Genomic DNA, 27,474 nt, shown 5'->3' with positions numbered 1-27,474 from the left:
TTGCAGCTCTGAAGCCGCAGCCTGGCCTGCAGCAGCTCTCTGGCCTCCTCGGTGCCAGTGAGGAGATGCGTGCGTGATGCCCACGCTCAGCCGCCTGAGCAGTGAAGACCAGGAGGCGGCGTCCGAGGAGCTTCCGGCTCCCCCATCAAGGGCTGCTTCTCCCGGGAGCAGGGGGCCAGCGGCCATCCACACCCGAGCCTACGGGCCCTGGGACAGACTCTCCCATCCTAAGCCCTTCCCCACCTTCCGCCTTGTCCCACCGGTTCCAGAACGGGCAACCAGACCGATCTCGGAGAGGTCACGTCACCCGGGTGAATGAGCTTTGACACGGGAGGGAGGGAACACAGGCCGGCGGGAGTTACGAGGGGGCGGGGCCTGGAGGGGAGGAGGGAGGGAGCGGTTCGGAGAAGCATCGCCGCAGGGTTCCTCGTTTTTGCCAAGTGGTGCCTCTGCCCCAAACCCTAACCCTAACCCAAACACACCTCATACGCTCTGTTGTCAAGTCCGTGGAGGCCCAAGTACCTCTCGGAAAATGCAGACGCTGCACACAAGCAGAGGAGAGCGTTAGCCCTTGGCCTCGGGGCCCCTTTGGGCTCCGGGGGCCGCCCTGGGGACGGGGCTAGGGGCCGGACTCCCTTCCATTTGCCCGGGAACATCTGCTTCTGAAGAAGCACTTAAACCTCGTGGGTCTTTACGGGGTAAGTCAGCCGGCGCCCCAGTGACATTTACACCTGCTAGCGTTGGTCGTGGGACTGCAGCGCGACGGAAACCGAACTGATCTGATTCCGAAATGAACAGGATTCACACCCCGCCCCCACTTCAGTTCAGCGCCCAGAAGGGGGAACGCATTCGAAGGGCCAACCTGCATCAGGATTCCCTTATTTTCAGGAAGTGTCGGCTGCCTCTGCTCTGCCTGCCCCCCTGGCTCAGGTCCAGGGTCTCGTGAGGACCCAGGCCGCCCCATCAGGAAGTCCGGGAGTCCAGGGCACCGAGCTCCTTCTACAGGTGCAGGGACCCCTTAGGTCAGTCCAGGAGACCACGTGGGCTCTCCGCTGTCCCAGGCACATTGACACATCAAGGCGCGGGGTTGGGCGCATTTGTGTGCGCTCAACTCAGGCATATTTCAAATAGCTTGATTAAAAACCCCGAGAAAGTCTCACTGAATTTGAAAAACAGAGAATATGTTACACGGATTCCCATGAGACAATAATTTTAAATTATTAAATTTGGAATTAGGGGAGTTCCTGTATGATTTTGAGTTGGAATGTGCATTGAGCACTTGCAAAAATCAGCACATCTGCCGTGAGCCTCTCGGCTGCCAGAGCCGGTGAGCTGCAGACGCGCCGGTGTCCCTGGACGGCTCTGCGCAGTCCACGGGTACCGAGCTGGGGCGCGGGAGGGTGTGGCCGTGGAGTGATGCTGGTTCCTCTGCCCGGAAGGGACCTCAGGCCCCCAGCAGGGCTCCGCACACCAGCAACCAGGAGCCCCCGGATTCCCCGTCAGCCTGGCTCGGTGCCGGCAGTTGGGGCCGACGGCCGAGACTCCCTGCCGCCCTGACGCGAATGCCAGCTCCCAGAGCCCCCAGAGAGGGCCGCGCCGACATTTAAAAACAGGGTGACGTCACAGAGCCCTTCACATTCCGAGAAAAGAGGCTGGCTGACCAGAGGGAGGAGCCCCCAGCAGTGCTCACAGAGCCATGTCCGTGCGGCTGCAGGCGGCGTCTGCCCGCCACACTAGGAGTCCGGTCGCAGAAAGGAGCTGGCAGGTGCCGGGGTGGAGGGTGGGCGGAGGGCAAAGCCACCCAGGCCCCTGGGCAGCACCTCCCCCAGCCCTTCACCTGCCCCCAGACACCCCGCGCCGGACAGAGACCCAGAGCAGGGCCCCCGCCGCACTCCGGGGTCAGAGAAGAGGGGCGGGGGCGGCCCGGAGCCCCGTTCCCTTCTGCTCCCGCCACTCGCATCACTGCAAGCACGAGCACAGGCGCTGGGCGTGTTCTGGCTCCTGGTCTCGGGCGTCGGGAACGCGACTGAGGGGCAGCGGTGTGGTGGGTTGACCACTTTCCGAGCAAGTGGCGTGAACCCCCTTCCCCCCTCCCCCAGGCCCTGTCTGTGAGGTTCCACCGCGGGCCTTGCCACCCTGCGGGTTATCGGACTGGGCGCCGAGGGAGGGAGGCCTGGGGCCGGGGGCTGGGTGGGACCAGCGCCCCTCCGGTCGGGGCCCCTACCGTAGAGCTTGAAGTCTGTTATCGGGGAGAGCGCGGAGCCACAGGTGAAAACCGGGCCTTGATTCTCGCCCTTGGCTGGGAGGATGTAGGTGCTCAGGTACCCACCGTAATCCTGGGAACGAGCGGAAGGCAGAGAGAAGCGCAGGAGCAAAGTCAACAACTCACCCATGAAAACAGCCTCAGACAACGAGGTCAGTGGCTCAAGCAACCACTGTCACCTAGTTCGTTTTTTTAAAAAAAAATTAATGTTGAAAAATTATAAGGGAGGTAAAAAGATGAAAGCAAATGCCTTTCCAGCTAAATATAATGCGAGGCAAGTATCCCCCTCCTGGGCCTCGTGTTCGAGTGACACGACGATGAGACGTGGCAGGGACCATGGGGGGTGGCTGGGGACTGGAGCGCGGCGTGCACTGTGGGACGGCTGTCCAGCGCTCGGACGCAGCGCTCCCTGTGCCTCTCCCTTGCCTACAGGCAGAGCCAACCCACTTTCTGTGATTCTGAGGGCGGGCCCATGAGGAGCCTATGTCAAAGGGCTCCAGCACTGGTCGCCAGGATGCTCAGCTCAGGGGTCTGCCAGGGACAGACGTCCACACATGTTGTGTACATTGGTCAGTCCTTCATTTCCTGTACTGCCCTTATTTGGGGCTGACATGAAAGACCCCAATTTCAATGTGAGCCTTCCAGAAAGAACAAAGCATTACACTGTATCTGCCGTGGGTGCTGGCTGGTCCAGATGTGCCTGTTTCCAGCAAGACCCAAAGGGAAGGGGGGGCACAGATGTAATGTCTTGCTGAGCAAAGGTGGGCAGGGAGAGGCGTGAAGGCCCAGAAAACCAGGGTGTGGCACGGGGACTGTCAAAGGTGTGGGCGAGTGTGAGTGCATGTGCTGAGGTGAGAGGGTGGCGTGTGTAGAACCCACATACCACATGCCAAACTCACTGCAGAACTAACTGTTTTTGATCAATATATTTAAGTTTGTTACATTATAATAGTGCTCCTTCAGTAGAACAGGAATATCTTAATGACAATAACAGTCTTTTTGGTTTCTGGCAAATAATATTCATGGTCAATGGAATCTCCAAGCCTTACCAGTCATTCTGCAGTTTGTTTTTTAAAATGTGTTGACTGACAACATCAAATGCTGGTGGGGATGTAGAGCAACAGGAACTCTCATTCATTGCTGGTGGGAACGCAACATGGTACAAACGCTATGGAGACAGTTTGGTGCTTTCTTACAAAACTAAACACCCCCTCACCATATGATCCCGTGACTGCACTCCTTGGTATTTACTCTAAGAAGCTGAAAACTTATATCCACACAAAAACCTGCACATGGATGACCAGAGCATCTTTGTTCATAACTGTCGAAACTTGGAAGCAACCAAGATGCCCTTTAGTAGGCGAGTGGATGAACTGTGGTGCATCCAGGCAGTGGATTATCTGGTGCTAAAAAGAGAGGAACTATGACACTAGGGGACGATCTGGAGGAACCTTAAATGCTAAGTGAGAGAAGCCATCTGAGGAGGCTCCACGCTATGTGATTCTGACTCTGTGACACTCTGGAAAAGGCACAGCTGTGGAGACAGTAAAAAGAGGAGTGGCTGCTGGGGGAGGGGAGAGAGGGGTGAAGAGGTGGCGCTCAGAGAATCTTCGGGGCAGAGAGACTGCTCTGTGCGATCCCGTAATGATGGAGACGTGCCATCACACATTTGTCCAAACCCACAGAAGGTACCGCCTCAAGAGGGATCCCTGATGTAAGCTCTGGGTTCTGGGTGATGATGACGTGTCAGTGCAGGTTTGTCAACCGTAACAAAGGTACCAAATGGTGCGGTTTGACAGTGGGGGAGCCCGTGCATGCTGGGGGAGCAGGGGGGATTCTCTCAAGCGTGCTGTGAACCTGAAACTGCCGAATGCCCGTCAGCTAAAGGAATCGATGGCTTATTGCCTTGGAGGGGAGGCAATGACAAAGTCCACGACCCTGTATCTGAGGCGCCACTCAAAGAGGCGGGGACCCAGCAGGCAGAGTGGATAAGAGCGGTGACCAGCAAAGAGCACCACACACATCCTCGGCCTGTCTCAGGGACGGCGGTGTGGGCTGCGTTCTGAAGGACGCGTGGGCCCCCGTCCACACAGCACACGACGCCCAGGCAGCTGAGTCTCCCACTTGTCCAGAGAGCCTCTTCACAGCTCCCTGACTCCTGCGTCTGCGTCCACAGTGACCTTTGAAAGGTCCAGGCGTGGGGGCCATGTTCAGGTGCCTGCGTGGAAGGCAGCCAGGGGAGGGAGGCCAAGCTCCCAGGAGCAGAGGGCGTGTTTGGGGAAGAGCAGAGACTGGACAGAGGCTGACCTCGGCCCGGGCGCCCTGCCCTGAGCCGTGGTCAGTCTGTGGGGCAGTAACTTTCCCGTGGGGATGGAAGGTAAGAGCTGACGCCCCAAGTTACACTGTAAGTGATCCAACTGGCTCTGAGCTTCGCAGGCTGGGAGTGGCCTCCGCCAGCACAGAATGAGCCCTAGTACTCGGCGTCTAGGCTCTGATCCGTCCCCTGGGCTCCCCCTTTGCTGCTGCACCTCCCGTGCGGGTGTGGGATACACAGCACGTGTGCTGGGACCTCCACAGGGCGACGCCTCGTCTCAGGTGCACACGGCTCCCTCGACACCCTGGGCTCAGAGGTGATGACGTAACAGGTATCTCTCCAGTTACCTGTTCAAACCTCCACCTGCCATGGGGTCACTGCGAGGCCCCTCTGCAGGGCCTGTTCCCTCAGAGGGAAGACGGGTCTGTGTCTATCACTCTGTGCTCCTGCCTTGAGACCAAGAGCCTGCGGGTCCAGGCCACCTAACAACGGGGGAGGGGGCCAAGGCGATAGGAGGTGGTCCTCCAGGGAACCAACTCCCAGCCACGACCCCACCACACCCAGCTACGGCCCTCGGACGTGGGCCACCCCACGGAAGCGTCTCTGGTTTGACAGTTCAGTGCACGAACCTCCCCACCCGCTCCCTACCACGTAAGTGAACCTGCTAAATTAACGTGGCTACTGCACAGAAAGACATACAGAAATAAAGACTCCTGCCCCACTTCTTTCCTGGGGTACCACCCCGAGAGCCATGGCAGGCTTGTCTGAAAAGTAATTAGGAGCCTCACAGAGCACTCCCACAAGGATCTGGCTTCTTTTTATCTTTCCTTCCAGATGGTGTGAAAAGCAACACTGATACACGAGCTGCTCAGATGGGGGCTCCCTGTGCTGGGACCACTGAACATCTTGAGTTACTTGTAGTGAGGTGGACGGACACAGAGTCTGTCCTACAGAGTGAAGTAAGTCAGAAAGAGAAAGACAAATACCGTGTGCTCACACATATATACGGAATCTTAAAAAAAAAATGGTTCTGAAGAACCTAGGGGCAGGACAGGAATAAAGACGCAGACGTAGAGAATGGACTTGAGGACATGGGGAGGGGGAAGGGTAAGCTGGGACGAAGTGAGAGAGTGGCATGGACATATACACACTACCAAATGTGAAATAGATAGCTAGTGGGAAGCAGCCGCATAGCACAGGGAGATCAGCTCGGTGCTTTGTGACCACCTAGAGGAGTGGGATAGGGAGGGTGGGAGGGAGACGCAAGAGGGAGGGGATATGGGGATATATGTATACGTATAGCTGATTCACGTTGTTATACAGCAGAGACTAACACACCACTGTAAAGCAACTGTACTCCAATAAAGATGTTTAAAAAAAAAAAAAAAGGCTCGCAGGCGGCCGGAGCCGAGATGTTCCCAGTGAATCAGGGTCAGGCCTGGGGGTGGTGCAGGTCAGGGCCTGAGCAGGGGGCGTGCAAACAGGGGCCAGCAACCTCACCTTCCCAAACACGGCCACGCGCGTCTTGTCAATGTACTGCTCCTTCAGCATCACCCTGCAAGGTCAAGGAGACAGGGGAGTTAGTGCGCGCCACGGCTGAGTTGTGCAACCCTGGGGTCTAGAGCCGTGTTCTCCAACCATTTCAAGAATGAAAACCCCTACTTTAATCAAAGGAAACATTGGAATTCTAATATCATTGGTCATTGCTTTTACTTTACGCAAAACTCAAAGCGCCCCTGCCATCACTGTGGGGCGGCCAGGCGTGTAAAGCTTGCTGGTTGAGAACCAGGAACGCGAAGCGGCAGAGGCTGTTCTGGAGACTCGCAGGCCCGCCTGGGTCCCCGTCTCCCTCACTTGGACCACGTCGTGACTCCCAGCCACCAGGCTCTGGGAGGTCCTCCGGGATCAGCAGGGAGAAAAGGCTCTCCAGGTGCTCGTCGGCTTCGAGTCAGGGCACCGGGTCCCCCTTCACCTGCAGGGTCCTCTGTCCCCAGCTCCTGGGAGGGGTCCCTGTCTTGGACCTGTTTGGTGGCAGAATCACTCCTGCCAGAGCTCTGCCTTGGATGCCACCAGCCCGGCACCCAGGCTGGCGCTGCCCGGTCCTGCCTTGTCCCTGCCCGCATCTCGCTGCTCTCCCCGTGGTCCCGTCTCCCCCCCCGAGTGGCTGGGATCTTTCTGGGTTCTGGGCCCTCACCGGGCAGCGGGAGTCCTGCCACATGCCGGCCAGTGACTGGCTTCTTCCTGAGCCCTCCTGCAGCCTCTCCCCATCCGTCACCACCGCGGAGCCCCCGTCCCCTGGCTTCCTGTCACCCCAGTCTGCGTATTGCCTGGTGATTATTTTCTTGCGTCTGCTGTCTGGAGCCACCTGGTGCCCTCTGACCACCCTTCTCAGCCGGGGGGACTGTATACCTCCGGGTCCTGGGCCCTGAGAGCGCCGTATCCTTCTCCAGCCAAGTCTCCAAGGACGCCCACGTCCTGGGACCCGGCCTGCCCTTCCTGGTTGGAGCAGCACTTCTATGACGATGTTGGAAGCAAACGGACCCCGTTCCCGGGGATGGGAGGGGCGAGAGGGAGGGCCCAGCGTGGAGCAGCAATTGTCCTGACTCTCATGATGATACAAATTCAGGTGACTTTTGTACTTTTATTACAGTCAGCCCTCCGTATCCACAGGTTCCACACCCACAGATCCAACCAACTGCGTATTGAAAATATTGAAAAAAAAATCCAGAAAATTCCAAAAAGCAAAACTTGAATTTGCCTCACCTTGGTAACTATTTACACAGCATTTACATTGTACGTACAACTGTCTACATAGCATTTACACGTAGGGGGGATTATAAGGGATTGAGAGGTGTGTATCTGAAGTACACAGGAGGATGTGTGATGGTTATGTGCATATGCTCCACCATTTTACAGAAGGAGCTTGGGCATCTGAGGACTGTGGTACCCACGTGGGTCCTGGAACCAGTCCCCAAGGATAACGAGGGCCAACTGTGTATTACTGTTTATTTTAATATAATGAGTTTCCCCAGAGTATTTGTGGAAAATTGATGATTCATGCATGTTCATCCTGTGAATGGATCTGTTTGATTCCATTTCAGAATACTAGTGAGAACAAGAAAACTGGCCCCACTACCTTCCCGTCCTCCTCCCCCCACCCCTCGTCCCCATCCATCCCTTGAGCGTGTGTCATCTGTAAGCCTCAGTGCCTTATTGTCAGAAGCTTCCACTCTCAGAGTCAGGGTATCTTGTGTCCAATTCCTGCTCAGCTACTAAGGGGCTGTGGGACCTTCAGACATGTCACTGAAACTTTCTGGGGAGAAACAGAACAGGCTCCAGACGCTGGGACACCAGGCTCAGTGCGGGGTGAGGTGCAGGATCGCAACAAGCAAGCCAACTCCAAGTCTGCATCCTACATGGGGCTCCCTCGGCCTCTCCCAGATGCACGTACTCGGGAATGTGATGCCCAGGCTGGAGAAGCTGATGGCCCCTGGAGAGGATACACACCATATCAAGGGGTGTGGGTCTCTCCAATGAAGAGCTGGATGCCCTCCACCACCCTCGGTAAAGCCCACCTGCCAACAGCTCACAATCTGCACGCAGAACTGGCACCCCGGTTAGTGCTTAAGAATGAAGAGGCAGCCAGGTTTCATCAGAAATGTAAAGAATCTTCCAGATGAGAGAGTCCAAACCCAAACCCAAAGAAAAACAACAACAACAAAAAAAAAACAGAAAAATTCAGGAATCCAGAGGGAACAGAGATAATTCACTGAACAGAAGAAAATCGTCCTAATATATCTAGCAAGACAAAAAATATTGAACCAATTAGACAAGCATAGTATGCTCTTGGATGAAGAGAGAAGGCTAGGGATTTTGAAGTGTCATGCCTGAAAATAGACATTCACCAGAAAGGCTGGAATATAGGAGGGAAAAGGTATGATGAGAATAAACCGGAAGCACCAAAATAGTACAATAAAAGTTCCAGAAAGAAAACAACAGAGAAAAGAGAAATTATCAACACATTATAGTAAAAACTTTCCAAGACTGAAGAACAACTATTCCCCAGATTGAAAAGTCCCACACCAATGGCTGAAATTTCAGGATACCAAGATTAAGGACATCCTTCTTCTGAAAAGGAGAAAGAAGCAGGCCATCTACAAGGATCAGCAAATAGAATGACATCGTTTTTCTCACCAGCAACACGTGGTGGATGATTCCAGGGCCTTCTAGATAGAAATGATTTTCTTTGTAGATTTTATATCTAGATAAACAATCATTTCAAATGTGGGAATAGAATAAAGACATTTTGAGATGTTTTCTAGATATATGAAGGAAAAAGTAAATAAAAAGGGAGACATATATCTGTGCTCTTTGGCCCATGACCCAGGGTGTGTGCAAAGGACCCAACACAGGAGGGTTGTGAAAAGGGCCTCCAAAGTGACCCTATAGACACCTGGTCCAAGTGGACCAGAAGAAAGGGGACTACAGCCCAAGAAAAGAACGTTGGAACCGATAGATGACTAGTATGTTTGAGCATCTGGGAAGAATACTCACAGGAGCCCGAGTGGCATGCAGGAACTGGAAATATTATGAGCAGGTACCAACACACAGAAAGTTACCCAAATGAAAGACAAAGCGACACTTCAGGAACAATTAAGTGATGTAAAGGCAAGTAGGGCACGAAGAGACCACCAGGGTCTGAGGTCAGCACCATTGACGCAGGGAGCCGGCGCCTCAGACTGCTGCTCTAAGCAGGCAGTTGTGGTAACAGTTCCGGGAAGACGACGGCGCCGAGCAGCTAAATCCTCACCTGCGCCAACAGGAAGTCACGTGATGAGAAACTGTGCCGTGATGGCAACTGTGCTCGGAAGAGACGAGGCGACACTTGATGGAGGAGGTGGCGCGGTTAGGGTGGCCGTCTCCGGGAAGCGGGGTTGGGGGGGTGCTGGGCGAAGGGCAAGGGAATTTGTGTGGATCATTTAAGCCTTTGTTATGGGCTGAATTCTGCAAAATGTGTTGAACTTCGAATCCCCCAAACCTCGGTATGGGACAGTATTTGTCAATAGGGTCCACTGCAGATGTAATTAGTAAGTTAAGATGAGGTCACACTAGAGTGACTCGTGTCCTTGTAAGAGGAGGAGAGACAGAGACCCAGGGAGGACACGGCCAGTGGAAGATGCAGGACTGGAGGGACGCAGCTACAAGCCAAGGACTGCCAGCGACCATGGGGAGCTGGAAGGGGCGAGGAAGGGCCCCTGCCCTGCGGGGGTTAGAGAGAGCACAGTGCTGCCCACACCTTGATTTTGCCGTTCCAGCCCTAGGAAACTAACGCAAAACTTTAATACTTTTGCTTTTTAAAAACATTGTGCAGGTATCATAGGATAGCCTGGCAGACTTCAAGTCACGCCTGCTGGGCTTAGGAGTTGGAGGTGTGTGCAGACGCATGCACATACACACACACACACTCACACAACCTAGGTTGACCTTCAAAGCACGGCAGGCATGCCTACACACGTGGAACCATTGAATACGTTTCTCCAAGTTTCTGAATTCTCTTCTCATGACCCAAATATCTGATACACAGACGTGCGTTTGGGAATAGCTGGTGAAATGGTCAGCCTGGCCCCATGAGGATTCTGCCCCACGGCCCGAGGCCCAGACCACGACTGCCAGGATCGTGCAGCAGAGTCTGGGGAGACCACGGAGCGTGGTGCGAGCCACGTGAGCCTAGAAGGGCACGGGGCCGGGGTCTCAGGCGCTATTCCAATTCATAAAGTGTATCGGATTTTTATTCTCAGCCCCACTTCCACATTCGCAGGCAGCCTCTGGTCTCTGGCAATCCCTTCATTTAACTACCTGGCGATTCACTCCCTGATCTAAAAACCACAGGCCTTGGTCATGATCCTCATTTGTAAAGTACTCAGGAGTCTCCCAAGGAAAACAGTTTTCTCCAATATCAAATATTTTTATAATCTTTTGCTATATTTCCACTCATCAGCGGGCAGTTCCTGTGTGATGGCTGTTGCCTGGAGAGCAGTGGGGCCCTGAGGCGGGCCAGCCTGATCCAGGCGTAGGCGCGTCTTCTGTCACTGGGATGCTCTGAGGCACGGCAAGGCCCCGGCGTCCTTCTCGATGGAGCAGGCGCTGAGCTCGGCTCCACGGCAGGGTCTGCAGAGGCCCCGAGTGAGGACGGGGGAGGCTCCAGCCTCCAAAAGCGCGTCTGGGGGAGGTGGGCTGACACCCTGGGAGCAGCGGTGTTCGCACCTTCCAACCTTCCACGGGTCCACACCGTCTCAAGCTGTCCCCGCCAGTGACCGGCATGGGGTCCTCCGAGGCCCGCCTCAGCTTGGCAGAGACGCTCGCAGCCCAGCTGCCACGGGAAGCCCGCTCTCCGTGTCCAGTCCTTTCCCGTGTCAGAGCCCCTGCAGTCTGACGGCTCTGCCCCTGCTGCGCTCTGGGCCCCGCATCCCGCACAAACACACCTTCTGCACGTCTAAGTGTGTGTTGGCACCGCTTCCTGGGGACCCACGCTGACGTAGGTGTCACGGACCACACAGCTGCTCTCAGCACCTTCAGAGTCGGGGAGCCTCACAGCCAGAGACTTGATGGGGCAACAAGGAGGGGCCCACGGGAGGAACGTGGTCAGCACGTGTCCTGCCCTCTGCGGGGGGCAGCAGGGTGTCGTGCGGGACGCAGAACTCGCCGCCCTGCTCCACGTCCACCTCCGCATCTGTTCACAGACGGATCTTGCTGCCCCTGCCCTCCCGGGGACCCCGACAGCCCCAGCGTACCCCCACCGATCCCCTGGATCTTCCTAACCCTGCCATATGCCTCTGAAGACGTGTACATTATTTCTCTCTCCTTAAATCACCCCATTTGAATGTTTCCTGCCAGGACTCTGACCCATAAAACCTGCTACACCGCTACCAGCATTACGGTTCTGAAAAATAAAGGTGGCCTTGTCACCTCCTTGCTAAACTCCCCTGGGGGACCTCTGCTGCTGGGAGGGCAGGCGCGGCTCCGGAAGAGGGTGTGGGAGGGTCTCAGCCCACCCATCTCCAGGTATCCCCTGGCCCCAGCGCGGCCCACACTGGGCTTACTGGGGGCCCTGGACCTCATGCGCCTTTGTTACCGGGACCGTTGCTCACAGCATTGTGTCGGTGTGGACTGCGCACCCGCACTCCCTGGGCAACCCCCACTGCCCTGTGAGGTGGGGTCTTGGCAGAAAGCCACCTCCTCCTGAAAGCCCTCCAGGCAGGGCTGTGCCCCTCTGCTCGCAGACCACCCGTCCACCCGTTTGGTGGCCCTCGCCTGGGAGGGACATGCTCGGCAGCTGTGGTCGGGGGACAGCCCCTGGGCTCCAGGGCTTCCTCCAGGTGATGGAGGAAGTTGGGACAACTGCCCGGGGGTGGGGAGCTTTGGGGAGCTCGGGTGGGGGGCTGGTCTCAAGGTCTCTTAAACTGAACAGACTGGGCTATTTCTTTCTAATGAAAATACAGACCCAGATCCTAAATAAAGCTTCGTAGAGTTTTCCATGGCTTGAGACACTTGGGCATCAGCTTCCGGAGAAGGTCTGCGTGGCTGCTGATGGCTGTAAGGCTTGCGATGGTTGTGTTCCTGTTCCTCGAAGCCTCGGTGGCTTAAGAGCTGACATTATTTACTGTTGTTCTGGAACAGGTTCTGCCCCGTTTTTGAACAGATGGCCGATCAATCCCTTATTTTTAGAAGCACCGTGAGTGTGGAACAGCCTGTGCCCTCTCGTCCCCTGCTCAGAGTGGGGCGGCCACACCAGCCAGGCTGGCAGGATGTCTGAAGGACGCCGCATCCTCCCCCAGGGCCTCGGGGGGCCCGCGAGGCCCCCGGGCTTCCTGGGAGGAGTCAGAGCAGGGCGGCAGGTGGGGAAGGACGAAAGGAGGGGGGCTCCGGGGGAGGGGGCCCTGCGGTCAGCCTGGTGCCACGCCCCCCGAGCCTGACCTGGGCCCGCGTGCCCTCCAGAGGGGTCCCTGTGGCCCGCGTGCTGCCGCTGCCTCTCCTCCTTTCCCCGCTGTGTTGTCACCACCCTTCCTTCCTCCGCCCGGGGCGGTGGACCGGTCCCCAGCCCACCGGGTCTCAGGGGGGTTGCCCCCACTGCTCCTGGGTGATGCTTCTGGGTTCAGGCAGACAGAGGAGAGGTTTGTTGGGTGCCCCTGGGGAGGCTCCTCCCTTCCTTCCTGGAGGTTTCTGGAAGTGGCTCAACCTGCTGGCGGCGCTCTGGCAGCCGTCCTGTGAGCATGAGAAGAAGAGGCTCAGCACAAGGCCATGTGCTTGGCTGAGCGGAGAGACGAGAGAGCCGGGCCTTCAGTGGCACCGTCGGGTCCCTGAGCAACCAAGCTGAGGCCTGACGTCCCCCTGGACTTCCAGCGCCAATACAGTGTCGTGGTTTTAAAGCACGTTTCACACTGTGTGTGTGTGTGCGCGTTGTGTCTGTGCTGTTGTTAACTTCCAGGCAGAAGCATCCTGACAGGCGCGCCTTCCCAGACTCGGGTCCTCAGCCATCTCTCCTACCCGTTCTCTGCCTGTAGCACATGCTGGTCTGATCGTGTCGCCTCTCTTCACCAGCTCACGACCCCCTTGAGGAGAGTGGGCCATTTGTTCACGCACTCATGGTTTCATCCACTTAGAAATTATTTACTGAGCAACACCACGTGCCATCAATCTTTTTAAAAACAAGGGAGAAAATGTTCTGAAAAGTCAGTAAAGTGAAATCTTTTAAACCTTCAGAGCATACAGTCATGATGACACCTGGGATGCAGTGTCCAGCTTCCTTACAGCCCTTCAGTCAACACGTATTCATCGGGGCGCTGTATGCCGCCCGTTCCAGACGCCCAGCGTCCAGCCTCGCGCACCCCGATTCACAATGAGGATGACAATCATGTGACATGCCCTTCTTGTCCCTCCGAGCACCGGAGTCTGTGGGTCTGGCTGCATCTCCCGGGTAAAGTCACGTTTGGCCCTACGGTCCGCTGTGCCATGAAACTGTGAAAACTCTATTTCTACAGACACGCCTGCAGGCCAGTTAGTCAGGCACAGGTTCTTGATGTCTCTTATTCCGGGGCAACAATAAAATTCAATCAATACCTTTGAGCATCAGTCCCCTTTCTGTTCTCGGTGACACTCTATCAGTCCTGCGGCCTCGGTGACAGGGATGTGAAGAAACCAAGGGACAAAACGTGCCCGTCAGCGGGGCTGAGTGGGGGTTCTGACTTGCCGCCTGGAAGCACAGGGGGTCCTTCCTCAGGAACGCGGTGACCCGCTGCATGGCTCCAGCCCCACTCACGTCCTCTCTCTCTCGTGCCCCTGGCTCTCCCCCCGTGATCAGGGGCCAAGGTCTACAACCACAGCAAGCCCACGTCACGGTCTCTGCACCCTGTTTCAATCAGCGAAACGGACAGGCCGCCGAGCTATGTGATAACGAATATACAAGTCTCTGGGAGAAGATTACTAGCAGGAATTCACTGCGGAATTGCCCGAAGACGTTGTAAGTACGAGCAAATCGCAGGTGAAATGTGTGTTGACAAGAAACACGTGTCTGGAGAGGACCACAGCGCAGCCCAGATAGGAGCTGCGGACGCCCCCGCCCCCTCTCCCCCCGTTCCAGGGGTGCCTCCGGGGGTCCTCACCTCACAGCCTCCATCTGGTCCTTCTCCTCCAGGGAGCCCAGCCTCCGCTTCACCTCGTGCAGGAGCTTGGTCCCTTGGAAGCCGCTGCCACGGCCATCGCACTTGACCACCACGGCCCCGTGACTACTCACCATCACCGTCTCCCAGCTCACCTCAAACTTCTCAGTCACGCTCTGGCTCCCCGGGGCGCCATCCCTGGAAAGACAGGCCAGGGCTTGGCACGTGGCTTGCAGCAGCGGCTGGTCCAGCCGACATCAGGTCCGATGATGCTTCCCCAGGGGCTGGCAGTGCCCTCCCCGGAGGGCGCCCGAGACCCCGGCCATGACGCCCGGCTCCACACCTCTGCACACCCGGAGGGCGATGGGGAAACTGAGCTCCCAGGACCACCCCGAGCACGAGGTCACCGAGGGGCATGTTCTCGGGGAGAGGAACTTTGCCAAGTCCTTCCACGTCCCCCCTTGGTTGGTCTCCCCACACGGCCTGACTCGTCCTGCCCTTCCTGGGCGCAGTTTCCCAGGCTGCCGCCTTGGTCCCCGTCATGTGTTGCTCCTTCTGGTGGCTCCTGGTTTGAAGGAATTCCCTCCATCTGGTTTGCTCCAGAGCAGAGCCTGTGGCTGACCTGGGTGGCCTTCCTGTCCGCGTCTCCGGGGGCAGCCTGTCCACTGCACCCCGCAGAGTATTGCCCAAGCACTTAGCTGGGTGGGGTGTGGGTTCTCTTGTTCTCGTGGCTTCCCTGTTTCCCTCCTGGGGGCACGACCGTGTGAGCTCAAGTCACCCACGGCGCGTGTTCTCACCCGGGACTCGGCCAGAGCTGCCGACGGGCCTTGCAGCTGGGGACACGGCCTTTGAACGTTCACTAGCGCTAACAGGGGTGAGGAAGCTTCTAAGTGACTTTCCTTCTGGAGGGGACAGCGTGAGCAGGAGGGACGGCCGGCGCCAGGCCCAGGGCCCTCAGAAACGGCAACACATGCAACGCCCCTCCTGAGGCCACAGCTACTGCACCACTGCCATGCTGGCCTTCTGCCGGGACAGGAGTGCAGGCAAGGGGTGTGTGTATGTGTGTACGGGTGTGTGGTGTGTGTGTATGTGCTGTGTATACTGGTGTGTCATGTGTGTGTGTATGTACTATGTATACTGGTGTACATGGTATGTGGTTTGTGCGTGTGTGTATGTGAGCATGTATGTGATGTGTATATTTGTGTTGTGTGTGTATGTGTGTTGTGCACATGTGTATATATGTGAGAGTGTGTGTGCTGTTGTGTGTGTTTGGTACATTCATGTGGTGTGTATATGTGTGAGTGTGTGTGTGTGTGTGTGTGTGTGGTCGCTGGCAAAGTCCAGACAGTGAGGACAGCGGGTTAGTGGCAAGCTGGGGCAGCACAGCGGGTCGTGGCCAGGCGCCCTCACAATGCAGCCTTCGTCACTGAGGGCTGGGCCCCAGGCCGGGCGCCAGGCAAGAAGCACAGGGTTAGTCAGGCTCCGGGTGGGTGATTTCACTGTGGTCCCTGAAGAGCCCCAGTGCAGGCCTCTGCTCTCCCCTGGACCCTTTCACATGAATACGGGGCTGCGTCTTCAGAGGCCCCGAGGCTCAGTGTCTCCTTTGTCCCATGGCCACTCACCCACCCGAGCGAGCGGGAGCCCTAATCAGGACCCAGTACCGTCAGAGGTGCTTAGAAGGCTCTTAAGTCGTTCTCGACATCTGAACCAGAAGCTTGCTAATTAGCACAAGGCAGATCTGAAATCATCCTGAGGGCCAATGCCTGGTGTTCAAGGCCGCCTGGTGGCACTGGAGGAGCCGCTGGCCCCAGCGAGACCCTGCCAGGCCTGCCTCCGTTTCTGGGGGCCCTGGAGCCCGGGGTGACCTCGGGTGCATCTGTACGCCCTGCACGGTGAGGTTGGGCTCCCCGTCAGCTTTCCTGCTGTCCCTGGGGCCACTGACCGGCCACCGAAGCACGACTCCCGGAATGTGACTCAAGTCCTGCACTCACTGTGGCAAATCCCCCGAAATCGACTGGGGCCCCACTTTCCTTTGATGTCTGGGGTCAGCGGTTGTTACAGAAGGAGCATGCTGAATTGTTTCCAGTGATTAGTTTGCAGTGGATATCAGCCTCCCCTTACCATCTCCTTGAGAGTTTCACCCTGGGATACTTACACCACCAGGAGCAAGGGGTAGTGGGTGGTGTCGGAGAAGGTCGCTGGCTTGAGGATCTGAACGGGCAAGTCTAGGAAGAAACAGAACACAGGGCAGCACGTCAGGGGCCAGGAAGGGAGGGGCGGGATGGGCGCTGGCTGGGTGTGCCCGCCCTGGGGTGTGCTCCCGGGGGCCTGGGAGACGGGCACCCTGGAGGGTTAAGGCCGGTCCTCCACAGACAGGGGCACTCCGGCTCACTCTGGACTTGGGGAAAGCACCCAACCTCTTTGAAGCTTAGTTTCTCCATCTGAAGCTTAACTGCAATCTTGCAAACAGGAAGTGTTGAAAAGCAAAAAAGCCTGGACCACTGTGAGCACTTGCTGACAGCAAAATTCCAGGCAAGGGTTGCGGGGAGATGAACCCCCAGGGCAGCGTGCATCTCCCTGCCGGGCAGCACCGCCCCAACAAGTAGTTAAGTGGGGGCAGCGGCTCTGAGGAAGAGGCTAGAGCTGTGGGGAGCCTCTGTGCAAAGCCAGGGGCTGTGTGGGCCTCCCCATTTGCAGGCTGGAACTGGGCAGGTCTGGCTGCCTGCGGAGCCAGCAGGAGGGAGCTGGTGCAGACGTGGGTCCTGCAGCCAAGGTCCTTTGGATCTGGTCCTTGGCAACCAGGATCCAGTCTGGGAGGGAGGGGGCCGTTTCCCTCACTGCTTTCTCTGTTCTTCCCCAAACAAACCTTCCTGCCCAAGTTAGAAATTGTTTATTGACGTTAACTATAGCCCAGATGAGCAATTAAATTGGAATTAGTGGCTTTTTCAGTACAATTACTGTAGATGCACCCCAGGCTGGGGGTTGGCTTAGCAGCCTGCTCTGACCAGGGTCTCATTGCTGATTCTGGCTGAATGTTAATGGCTTGCAAATTAGATCAATGGCCCAGGGACCCTGGACTTTATCACTGAAATATCCATAAAACATGGGCTGGGCTGCTTTCTGCCACTGATAAGCCCATGGGCAGGCTTTGGCCACAAGCGGCTGAATACATTCAGAGAGTGTTCCTGCAGTTGGAATGCTTCTCTAAGGGAAGCCTTAGCCTCCGGTAGCATTAAATGAAAAACAAAGCATAACAAAATAAAAACAGGTCCATAGGGCGACATCGTTCAGATTTCCTGGGACCCCAAGGGGTGATGGGCAAATGCCGGCCCTGCACACAGCTGTCCCTGCTCTCCTCGCATCTGCGTCCCTGTTTACCCACAAGTAAAGCCTCACCCTGGAAAGAAACTGCATGTGCAAGGCGGGCCGGGAGTTTGCTATTTCTTTCTAAAGACCCTTTTCTGCATTTTTGGAGGAGGGGATGGCAGGCACCACACCCCTTAGTGCTCTGGGGTTTGGGAAACATGGTGTGCAGAGTGGATGGAGGAGGGCCCTGGGCTAGAAGCTGAGACAGGATCCCGTGAAGGAATATGATCTGGCCTCCAAGGCTGTGGTAGGAAGTGACAGATGGGAGGAAACTTGCTGATGGGGGACGGGGGCGGGCAGCAAGCTGAGGTCTGACCGTGGAGGTTGACTGGCCTTATAGGGCGTGACCTGTGCAGTCACACACGCCTGTGCAAGAGCCCTGGCTACACTGGAAGCTCTGCTGTCACAACAAGCCCCCCGTTTTCGTTTTGCTCGGGCCCTGCACGTTACGGGGCCTGCCTGAGGTCTGCAGATAAAGACGAGGGTAGAGGGGGTGGGGCCAGACCTGTGGAGGTTGCTTGCTCACTCATCCACCCTCCTAAACCTCCATCCATCCTTCCCTGCATCCCTGCATCCACTATCAGTCTGAAGTCATATTGTTTTCTTGCCTCGGGTTCTTCCTTATAAAAGGAAAGCACTAAGATAAATATCCAGTTAATCTGAGGGCTCTCATGAACTTGGATCTGTCCTGAGTGACTGGACTCCAGGTTCTGCGTGGCAGTTTGAACCAGTCACTGATGCCATCCCCACGGGCAGCCCAGACATTCCTTTGACCCATTTCCTGACAATACGAAGTCTCAGCGATGGGGCTGTCTGTACAAGACACCCTGTGTGATCAGAGTCGCTCTCTTTACAGAAAACAGCTCGGCAGGGAAGAGGCGGGGACTTGAGATGAACAGGTCAGGAGCCGCGTCTCCAGTGCACATGCCCCAGGGCAGCAGAGGTTCTGCTTCCTGACTGTGGGTAGCTGGTTTCAGGCCTGTCTGACTTGGGGTCACTGGTTTCTGTCCCAGTGAAACAGATCACGGGCTCCTGTGGTGGGTTCCCCCGGTCTCCCCACTCTGCCTTATCGTGTTAGAGCCGCGACTCCTGCAGGTCTCCTGAGCCCACTTTCAGCCTGGACTTGCATACTTCCTGCCCCTCATTTCTGTTCTGTGGTTCCCCCTAGCCCTGATGACGGGCATCTGTGGACGGCCCAGTTCCTCTGTCTCCCTCTTTCTGACTGACAGCTCCTCTCCCACTCAGGACTGGACGTGCTTGAAACCCAGCCACCGGGGGCTGTGCTCCCTGGACACGCAAAACTGCCCTCGGTTCCAGAGCCGAGTGCATCCTGTGGGACCTGCGTTCGTCTCAGGGACGTTGAGAGAAACCCGGACCCGGAGAGGCGGTAGGGATGGCCCTGGCCTGTGGGCAGTGATGTCCCCGCCGGGCATGACTGCAGGCTCCACTCATGCCTCTCCTAAGTCTATCTCTCCTCCCGCCTCAGGCCCTTCCTTCTTGTTTCCTCCATCAGCCCCTCATCAGAGTGAGTGCACACGGGCCACTGTAAGAGAAAACCTCTGCACCCGTGGGCCCGGGGGAGAGGGGTTGAAACACATCCTATTTTCCGACTTTTCTGACTGTGTCAGGTGAATCTCTCTCCCTAGCTGTATCTCTAGCGATGTTTAGAAAGGTTCCCATATAGTGTGATTCCGTGTGGCCCAACGATCGGACCAGGATGAAGGTGCTGGAGGGTAAGGGCCCCCGTGTCGGCTGCCACCTGGAACAACCCCGCGGCTGGAATTCCACCAGCCTCCCGACCCACCCACGACTGACTATGCCGATGCTTCTCCCTCCTTCTCCCCTCTTCTCCACCAACCGAAAGCGACTCCAGGAACCCGTTCAAGTCCCACCTTGCTGGGAACCTTCACGGGACCCCAGTCCATTCCCACGCTCTCCCCTGAGCTCTTGGGCCATTCCTTTCTGCTCTGAAGGACGCAGCTTTACGGGATGCACTGTCTGGGTGGGTTTGATTTTGTTCCACAAGCTGAGCCTTGGTTCCTGCCCTTAGGGGCTCACGGTCTGTCAGGTGGCTGGGTCCAATCTAACAAGGGGTGCTGAGTGATACTCCAGGGCCCACCAGCCCTCGTGACAAGCCGCTGTCCCACTGAAGGGACAGGGCAGACAAGGAGCTTCCAGACATGGGCTGGGGCGGCAGACACAGGCTCGCGCTACCACCTGCCCACCCCCGGCCCAGGCCTGCAGTTCAGGCATCACTAGTCAATCTCCGCACTCTTTTCCACTGATCCCTGGCGACCTTCTAAGTTAGCTCAGGAGATGAACTCTATTCACCAACCTCAGAGACGAGGGGCAGGTGGTACCTGAGTGGACGACTCAAAGATGACTTCAAGGTTTGAAGTCTAAGTTATCTGAAACCAGTCAACACAACTGAAGGATGTCATGCTCAAAAGCAGGAGAGCGTGGAGGGGGACAGTGCTGGGGAAGGACGGTGAGATGAGTGTGGAGCATTGTGCGCTTGAGGTTCCCAAGGGCAGATGCCCGGTGGGTGGCGAAGCTCCGGGCTGGGCTGATGGGGGACAGTCTGCAGAGGTGAGGAGGCTACGAGAACGCTGCTTCCCTCCAGGAGATGCAAGTCCCATTCCAGCCAGTGCTCTGAGGTCCTCGGGGCCTAGGGGTGCCTGCTGCAGAGCACGTGCTCGTAAAAGCTCATTGAATGACTGAACGGACAGTTCAAGAGGGAGGACACAGGCCAAGGCAGAGCGCCGGATGGTCGTGGGCTGCACCAACCACCAACCCCTCATGCTGTGTTTCTCCAGCTTCCAGGACGCCCCTCAGCCCACGAGCCACGTTTACAGGTAAGATGACGAAGCACTAAGAACATCAATGGCACAGAAAGGGAGTTTCCAGGGGGGAGACCTTTTCCTGGATGGTATCGTGACCTGTTCCGCCCAACAAGGAGGGGGTTTCCGTCTGGGGTCTTGTCTAAACCGTCAGCCTCTCGAGGACAGAAATCACATGCTCCTGTCTCTGTGTCACAGAGTGAGCATGCTAGCTGTGAGCACAGCCAGCCCAGCGTGAACTTCCCCCAGCCCCTGGTCCCCCTCGCTGGGGAGGATGCAGTTCTAGCCCGTGCTCCCCCGCAAGCCCCCACCCGGCAATCACGGTCAGGCTGTTTCAGAGCAGATGCTGGTTTTCCCGTTTAAAGGAGCAAATATAGCACTTACTGTAATCGTCAATCTCGATTTTCCTGTATTCTACTTTAGGCATCTGCCGGTCGTTTATGGCTTTCTGTACGTGTTCATTTGTTTCTAGATCAAAAATTTCTGAAAGAGAGAAAAAAATGACACACTCAGATTCAGTAACCGCTTCTTGACCCCATGAGTCTTCACGCGCCTCCTGTCACTAGCTCCTACGTCAGAGGAGAGGGCCACCGGGTCCACGGCTGGAACCAGAGCTGCACACATTAGATCGTGCGCTCAGGTCCCAGCACGAGGGGAGAGTCTAGCTCAGGGCAGGGGCTCCAGGCAGACGGCAGGTTCTTCCACTGTGTCCAGTGCTCCTGCCCCCCGGCAATCCTCACTCTCCACGGCGTTTCTCCCTCTCCCACACACACATGTTGCTTCAGGTGTGCTTGGTCTCAAGACTGTTGGTTCTGGGAGACCGACATCGTGCCTGTCAGGACAAGTGGTTTTACAAATGTAGTGGCCTCAGTAACACTACAGAAAGGAGAGTAGAAGCTGGAGCGTGACCGTTATTACGTTTTCCAGGAAAAGTGGTTGGGCTCGGGTTTCTTGCCTTAGTCATAGGGGGTATGGCTTTGGGGACCTTGATCTGGACGGTCACTCGAGCTGGCAGTGAAGCCACATGAGCCGCAGTGCAGGGGGATTGGCCCATCTCCCTTGGAGTCTGAGAGGCGGCTCCACCCTGACCCACACCGTAGACACACCAGCTCTGTGACCCTTAGGTTGTAACAGCTCAAAAGGCCCTGGCTGTGACCCTCTACCCGCATCAGCCCTCTTCACTGATCCCCTGCGGATGTGGCCCTTCTGTTACGTGTCAGACTTCCTCCATCTAACACGTAACAGAACCCACCCCACTTCTTTTCTCCCCTCTCACCTCAGTCCTACCTGGGGACAACTTGTGGTTCATTTGAAAGGAAGTTTTATCTTTAAGGGGCTCGACATTTGGCTCGACACGTCACTTTGAAACATTTGTGAACATTTTAAAGAATAAGCTAATCTCACAAGCATCCTCCGTGATAACTGCCTTTGAGGACAGTGGGCCCTGCACGGGTGTCCGCTCCACACAGGCTGGGCAGGTGAGTCATTGCTCATGACCAGGACCTCCAGCAATGAGTGTCTTATCTGTGGAGCCATGAGGATGGCCTCTGAGCAGGATCAGCAAACTTCTACAGGGGCAGAGGCAACTGAAAGTTCCCAGGGCTGGTGACAAGCAAATAAACAAAACAGAAGATGTTTTTCAAGTTTGCTGAGCACGTATTTGGATATTCAGCTTTGGTGAAAAGGTGAGGGGAGAAATGGTGAAACTAACACTCAAACAGGTAGGGTTAAAAAAAAATCTGAAGTGGGAGCTCCGCCACATAGCACGCAAGAAATGCTGTCCTTTGTGGAAAGCCAGAAGGGACCCTCGACCTTGTGGTCACACATGCAAGTTCGGGAGGGGATGCCCGACCCTGGCATGGTGTGCCTGCCCAAACTCCTAACAGAGCAGAGAAAGCACTCATTTCCCTGAGTCCACATGCCCTCGGCCCTTTAACACAGCATTCCAGGCATACACAGTCTGTTGAGAGGAGTTGGTTTAGGAGATATTAACTATCTATTCTCCATGTTCTATGCACACTTATAGGGCAGGAAGATTAGAAGCGAGCTCCACAAGATAATGAAAAAGAATAGCACTCTTCAAGTTCTTTGCTGCCTCAGGGCCTTTGCACTTGCTGTCCTAGGTTGCTGGCTCTTCCCCCCGCATCAAGTCAAACATCACCTCAAAGAGAAGCCCTGACCCTTCACCTCAGGTACCCCTCTCAGGTGCACTTAACACCAAATCTAGGAGATTTGGTCATCTGCCTGGCTGACCCTATCCCACCCAAGGCATCAGTGTTCAGTCCCATCCCAGGGACAAAACACACTAGTTTCCAGGAACATGAGTACATAGAGCTGTTTGTGGAAATCTGACTCATACCCCGGAAATGATGCATCTTCACAGCAGCCGAGTTTGGGCTTCGACCCACATCTTTCTTCCTTTTCCCACGTGGAAAGGACTGAGAGGTCCTCCTTGGTGTCTCAGAAAGCCCGAAGGCTCTCAGAGGTTCCCGGCGCTCAGACCTCTTAGCGGTAAGAGCTGAAGCGATTGAGGCCTATTAACCACTGCTTCCCACACAAAGCAAAAAAATCCCCAAAACCGAAGCACATTTTTATTCAATTGATTGACAAGTGGACAGTGCTCGAAGGACTAATGGTACACCCAAGTTACTATTTAGCTAATTCTGGGAATTGAGGAAATTCATCGAGGCAACCCAAATCCAAGCTTAGCGTAGGAGCTGGAGCACAGACCTTACAGGGTCTTCTGGAAGCCTCAGCCCTCTGGACCGTGACCTGGACCTCTCCGCCTGCCTATGAGATAAGCCCCGGTGGAGACAGGGGAGGGACTCGGGGTGTGCGAACGTGGGTCAGACCAGAGAAACGGACACTCGTGAGGATGAGGGAGTCATCGGGAGCTCAGGAAGAACGTCTTCAGGGTCAAGAGCAAGGCTGAGTCCTTTGCTGCCAGAGACGCAGCACCGAGCTTCTGCTTCTGGGGGGTGGACAAGGCTCCAGTAGGGGCCGACCTGGATGATCAAACCTCACAACGAAGAGAGCTGGTACAGCCTCTCAAGGTCTGTTATAACCTTCTCTCCATGTGTCTGCATCGGGAGTTGATATTTCCGACACCAGATGAGCCTGAAGGAGAAGCTTCTTGCTCAGGTTTGACGTGCTGCTTTGCAGCCGACAAGCGAGGCTTGCGAGGAGTTAACGAGAACACAGACTTGCCACCGAAGCGCTGCGTTCCCGGTCCCTGGATCCGGGAGCCGCGGCTTCGTGCGGGAGCCCACGGCATCCTGACTGCACACGGTCGTCCTAACCGCACACGGCGCCCTAACCGCACACGGTCGTCCTAACCACACACGGCGTTCTAACCGCACACGGCCGTCCTAACCGCACACGGCGTCCTAACCGCACATGGGCATCCTAACTGCACACGGCGGTCCTAACCGCACACGGTGTTCTACCCGCACACGGCCGTCCTAACCGCACACGGCCGTTCTACCTGCACACGGCCGTCCTAACCGCACACAGCGTCCTAACCACACACGGTCGTCCTAACCGCACACGGCGTCCTAAACGCACACGGCGTTCTAACCACAGTCGTCCTAACCCGGTTGTCCTAACCGCACATGGTCGTCCTGACTGCACACTAACTGCACACGGTTGTTCTAACCGCACATGGCCGTCCTAGCCACATACGGTCGTCCTAACCACACATGGCGTTCTAACCGCACACGGCCGTCCTAACCGCACATGGCGTCCTAACCGCACATGGGCATCCTAACCGCACACGGTCGTCCTAACCGCACACGGCGTCCTAACCGCACACAGTCGTCCTAACTGCACAGTCATCCTAACCGCACACGGCGTCCTAACCGCACACGGCGTCCTAACCGCACACGGTCGTCCTAACCGCACACGGCGTTCTAACCGCACACGGTCGTCCTAACCGCACACTGTCATCCTAACCGCACACAGTGTTCTAACAGCACACGGTCGTCCTAACTGTACACGGCGTTCTAACCGCACACGGCGTTCTAACCGCACACTGTCGTCCTAACCACACACGGCGTCCTAACCGCACACGGCGTTCTAACCACAGTCGTCCTAACCCGGTTGTCCTAACCGCACATGGTCGTCCTGACTGCACACTAACTGCACACGGTTGTTCTAACCGCACACGGCCGTCCTAACCGCATACGGTCGTCCTAACCGCACAGGGCGTTCTAACCGCACACAGCCTCCGCAGGTGGTGTGTGAATAGCTAGTCCCTCTGTACTGAAATGCCACCCTTCACAGAAAGGCGCCAAAGCAACAGACTATTAAATTTAGTTAAATATTAGATTTCTCATTTAATGATTGCCTACACAACTGGTTTTATCAGCAGAGAGCTGGCTGTCCCACAGGGGAGCTGAGTTAAGCCATTTTATTTGTTCCCATAATTGCATTCAGAGAGGGCAGAATCATGGCAGAGGAAATAAGAAAAGACCGGCCTGTTCCCGAAGGGTTCTTCTTTTGACATCGGGGCCGTGGGGACCTGCAGTCTGAAGCATGCAAACGGCCGCTCCTCAATCAGATGTGAGCCCCTCTCATATTTGGTGGAATCAGCTACTGTCAGAGCTGGGCCCGCGGAGCCTGCAGGAACCAGGACAACTCACGACGGCTGCTCCCCGGCTGTGCCCCAGCGGGCCGACGCCGAGCGGTGGCGACCGAGGCCGTTCTGAGACTCTGCTGGCTCTGGGCCCTGGAGGAATTGCCACTTGGCCGGATTTGGGGACACGAATGACCAGAATCAAATGGAAGCCAATAAGCAACCAAGCCAGAGAGAAGAGCCGGCTGCCCCTCTCGCGTTTCTGAGGGGAGCGGGAGAGCGGGGACTGCACGCAGATTACTCGAGTCCGGCCGCCTGCTGGGATTTTCGGGGCCCTTCCCGGTGTGTTTCAGACAGCTTCCTCTTGTGCACCTGTCCCAGCAGCATCAGGGCCCCGTCCTCCTTGCTCAGTGGTTGCAGCATCGCAGACGCGGCCTGCCCACCCTGGGGCTGCACGGCTCAGACTGGACCCTGGCCTGAGGCTGGCACGGACGCCCTCCAGACCCCCGTCTCACTTGCAGACTGTGTTCTCCATCTCCCAACGTCCAGTTGTTAAGCCACACAGTTTGGGTGGTAATTGTTCTTTTTGCTGTGTCTCTCTTTCTCTCCAGCCAGATTCTAAGCAACCTGGAAGCAGGGTGATATAAGTGCATTCGTGGTGTGGGCACCATGTCGGCAGGCGGGTGGGCTTGGTGAGAGGGGCCGTGCGTGGCTCCCACCCCATCAACTACATCCCAACTCAGGAAAGGGCACAGAGCAGTGGACCTGCCGGCCCTCCAGTGTCCCAGGGACACCGAGGCAGGTGCCCTGAGGGGCAGAAGGTGCCATGTGCTTCGCTCACTCTGCACTCTGTTAGCCAAACACCAGCTCGCCCCCAAACCTGCCGTGTTTTGGCCTAGAGCGAGCCATCTGTAAAATTGATCGTCACTTGTCCCTCCAGAAGGGCTGTGTGTGTGTGTGTGTGTGTGTGTGTGTGTGTGTGTGTGTGTGTGGCGGGCAGGGGGAGCTGCAGACCTGGAGGACTTTCCAGACACAGCGGAGGCCTTGACTGAGATGGGCACATGCTGGCTGGCAGCTCCTGGCATCCCCCCATCCTACCTGCTTGGCACGAGCCTGACAGCACAGGTGACATCCCCTGGGTGGGCCCTCAGAGGAAGATGGCAGGGGGGTCTCCCAGGCAGAGAGAACCAAGTGAGAAAGGGGACAGACACCAAACAGCCCGTGTCTGGGACAATCTCAAAGAAGAACGCCTGTGATTCCAGCTGGCCGTGCAAGTTGGTTTTGCTTCTGTGAAAAACCCGACCGAAGGGAGTGGCAGGGAGAGGCCCTGTCTAGGAGTTCTGGTGAAGGAGGCACACCGGGCGGCCCGGTAACTTGGGGTCTGTGAGCAGCTGCCACGACACTGCGGGCGCTGCCAGGACACAGACCACGCCGAAGCCGCCTGCGGCACTCTGTCCTGTGGGCTGTGCCGGGCAGGGAGGCGTGTGGTGCTCGCAGGCCTCTGCACCTGAATTGTGTCCGCACACCGAGCTCACACCCCCTCACACGCACACTGAAGCCAGCAACTATTAACGCGGCGACTGTGCCGGTTTTCCTACGCCAGCACCTGAGGAGTGTGCTCTGGCCCCGACCATAATTACGTTCTTAAGGAAACAGCTTCTAAATAATTCAGAGTCACATCTGTGACACCCGCAGGCTCTGTCTGCAGATAAGATTTTCTAAAGGGAAAGAAGTCCAGTATTCCCCGGGTGGCTCTGGGGTCGGGAGCAGAGGTGGAGGAAAGACAAAGACTTCTGAAACAGTGATTTCGAATTTCAGAGCAGGGCTGGAACCCCGGAATGATCGTTGCCTTCTGACCCTGACCGGACCTTCGGGGGCCCGTCTGCCGCCTGCCGGGCTGTGCTCCCACGGCTTCTGTTTCCCTGTCACTGTCACACCACGTGGGCCATACACAGCTGGACGTCCAGGCTTTCCACAGTTTGCCCAAAGGCCACCTCCCCAAGAGCCCGATCGCCTGTGGGCCACTGGGCTGTGGGCAGGTGGTCCCACGTCCTGCCTCCGATCCGCACGCCGGTGGGACCTGCCCTCCCGACTTGTGAGGTAGCTCTGTACTCTGCTTGCCGGGCCCAAACACCGTCAGGGACTCAGCGCTGCGCCAGGTTCAACTGGGGCTGCCTCTGGAGCGGTGATCAGGGATGCTGCGGTTGTGAGCACGTCACTCAGGTGACAGCAAAGCAAAGGTCTTGGGCTCCTGGGGCCCGGGTGTGGGACCTTGTGCTTGGGGTCACATGAACCAAGGTCTGGCCTGGCCGTAGCCATGTGATCTCAGGTAACTTGCTGTGAGGCTCGTGCCCAGTACTGTCCGGGAAGCCTCAGGCAGGCTGGTCCTTGGTATTAAGTGGTTACTTGGTTATGTTAAAAGCGGTGGATGTGGTGCTGACGGGGATTAAGCATTCGGGGTG

General features: G+C 56.6%; 1 protein-coding gene across 1 annotated transcript in view; it reads right to left on the bottom strand.

Moving 5' to 3' along the window:
* DPP6 (dipeptidyl peptidase like 6) overlaps positions 1–27,474 on the bottom strand; it is an 804,405-nt gene that overhangs the window by 2,634 nt on the left and 774,297 nt on the right. The window contains exons 18-23 of the mRNA XM_060107540.1: positions 20,824–20,922; positions 16,389–16,458; positions 14,237–14,431; positions 6,078–6,132; positions 2,225–2,336; positions 483–541 (exon numbers count right to left, since the gene is read on the bottom strand). Coding sequence (XP_059963523.1) covers positions 483–541; positions 2,225–2,336; positions 6,078–6,132; positions 14,237–14,431; positions 16,389–16,458; positions 20,824–20,922 — 590 coding nt within the window. The remainder of the gene's footprint in view (positions 1–482; positions 542–2,224; positions 2,337–6,077; positions 6,133–14,236; positions 14,432–16,388; positions 16,459–20,823; positions 20,923–27,474) is intronic.

The sequence above is a fragment of the Mesoplodon densirostris genome, chromosome 9, assembly GCF_025265405.1.
Source record: "Mesoplodon densirostris isolate mMesDen1 chromosome 9, mMesDen1 primary haplotype, whole genome shotgun sequence".
NCBI lineage: Eukaryota > Metazoa > Chordata > Mammalia > Artiodactyla > Ziphiidae > Mesoplodon > Mesoplodon densirostris.
The sequence above is the reverse complement of the archived record's forward strand: the minus strand, read 5'-3'. Positions and strand labels throughout refer to the sequence as shown.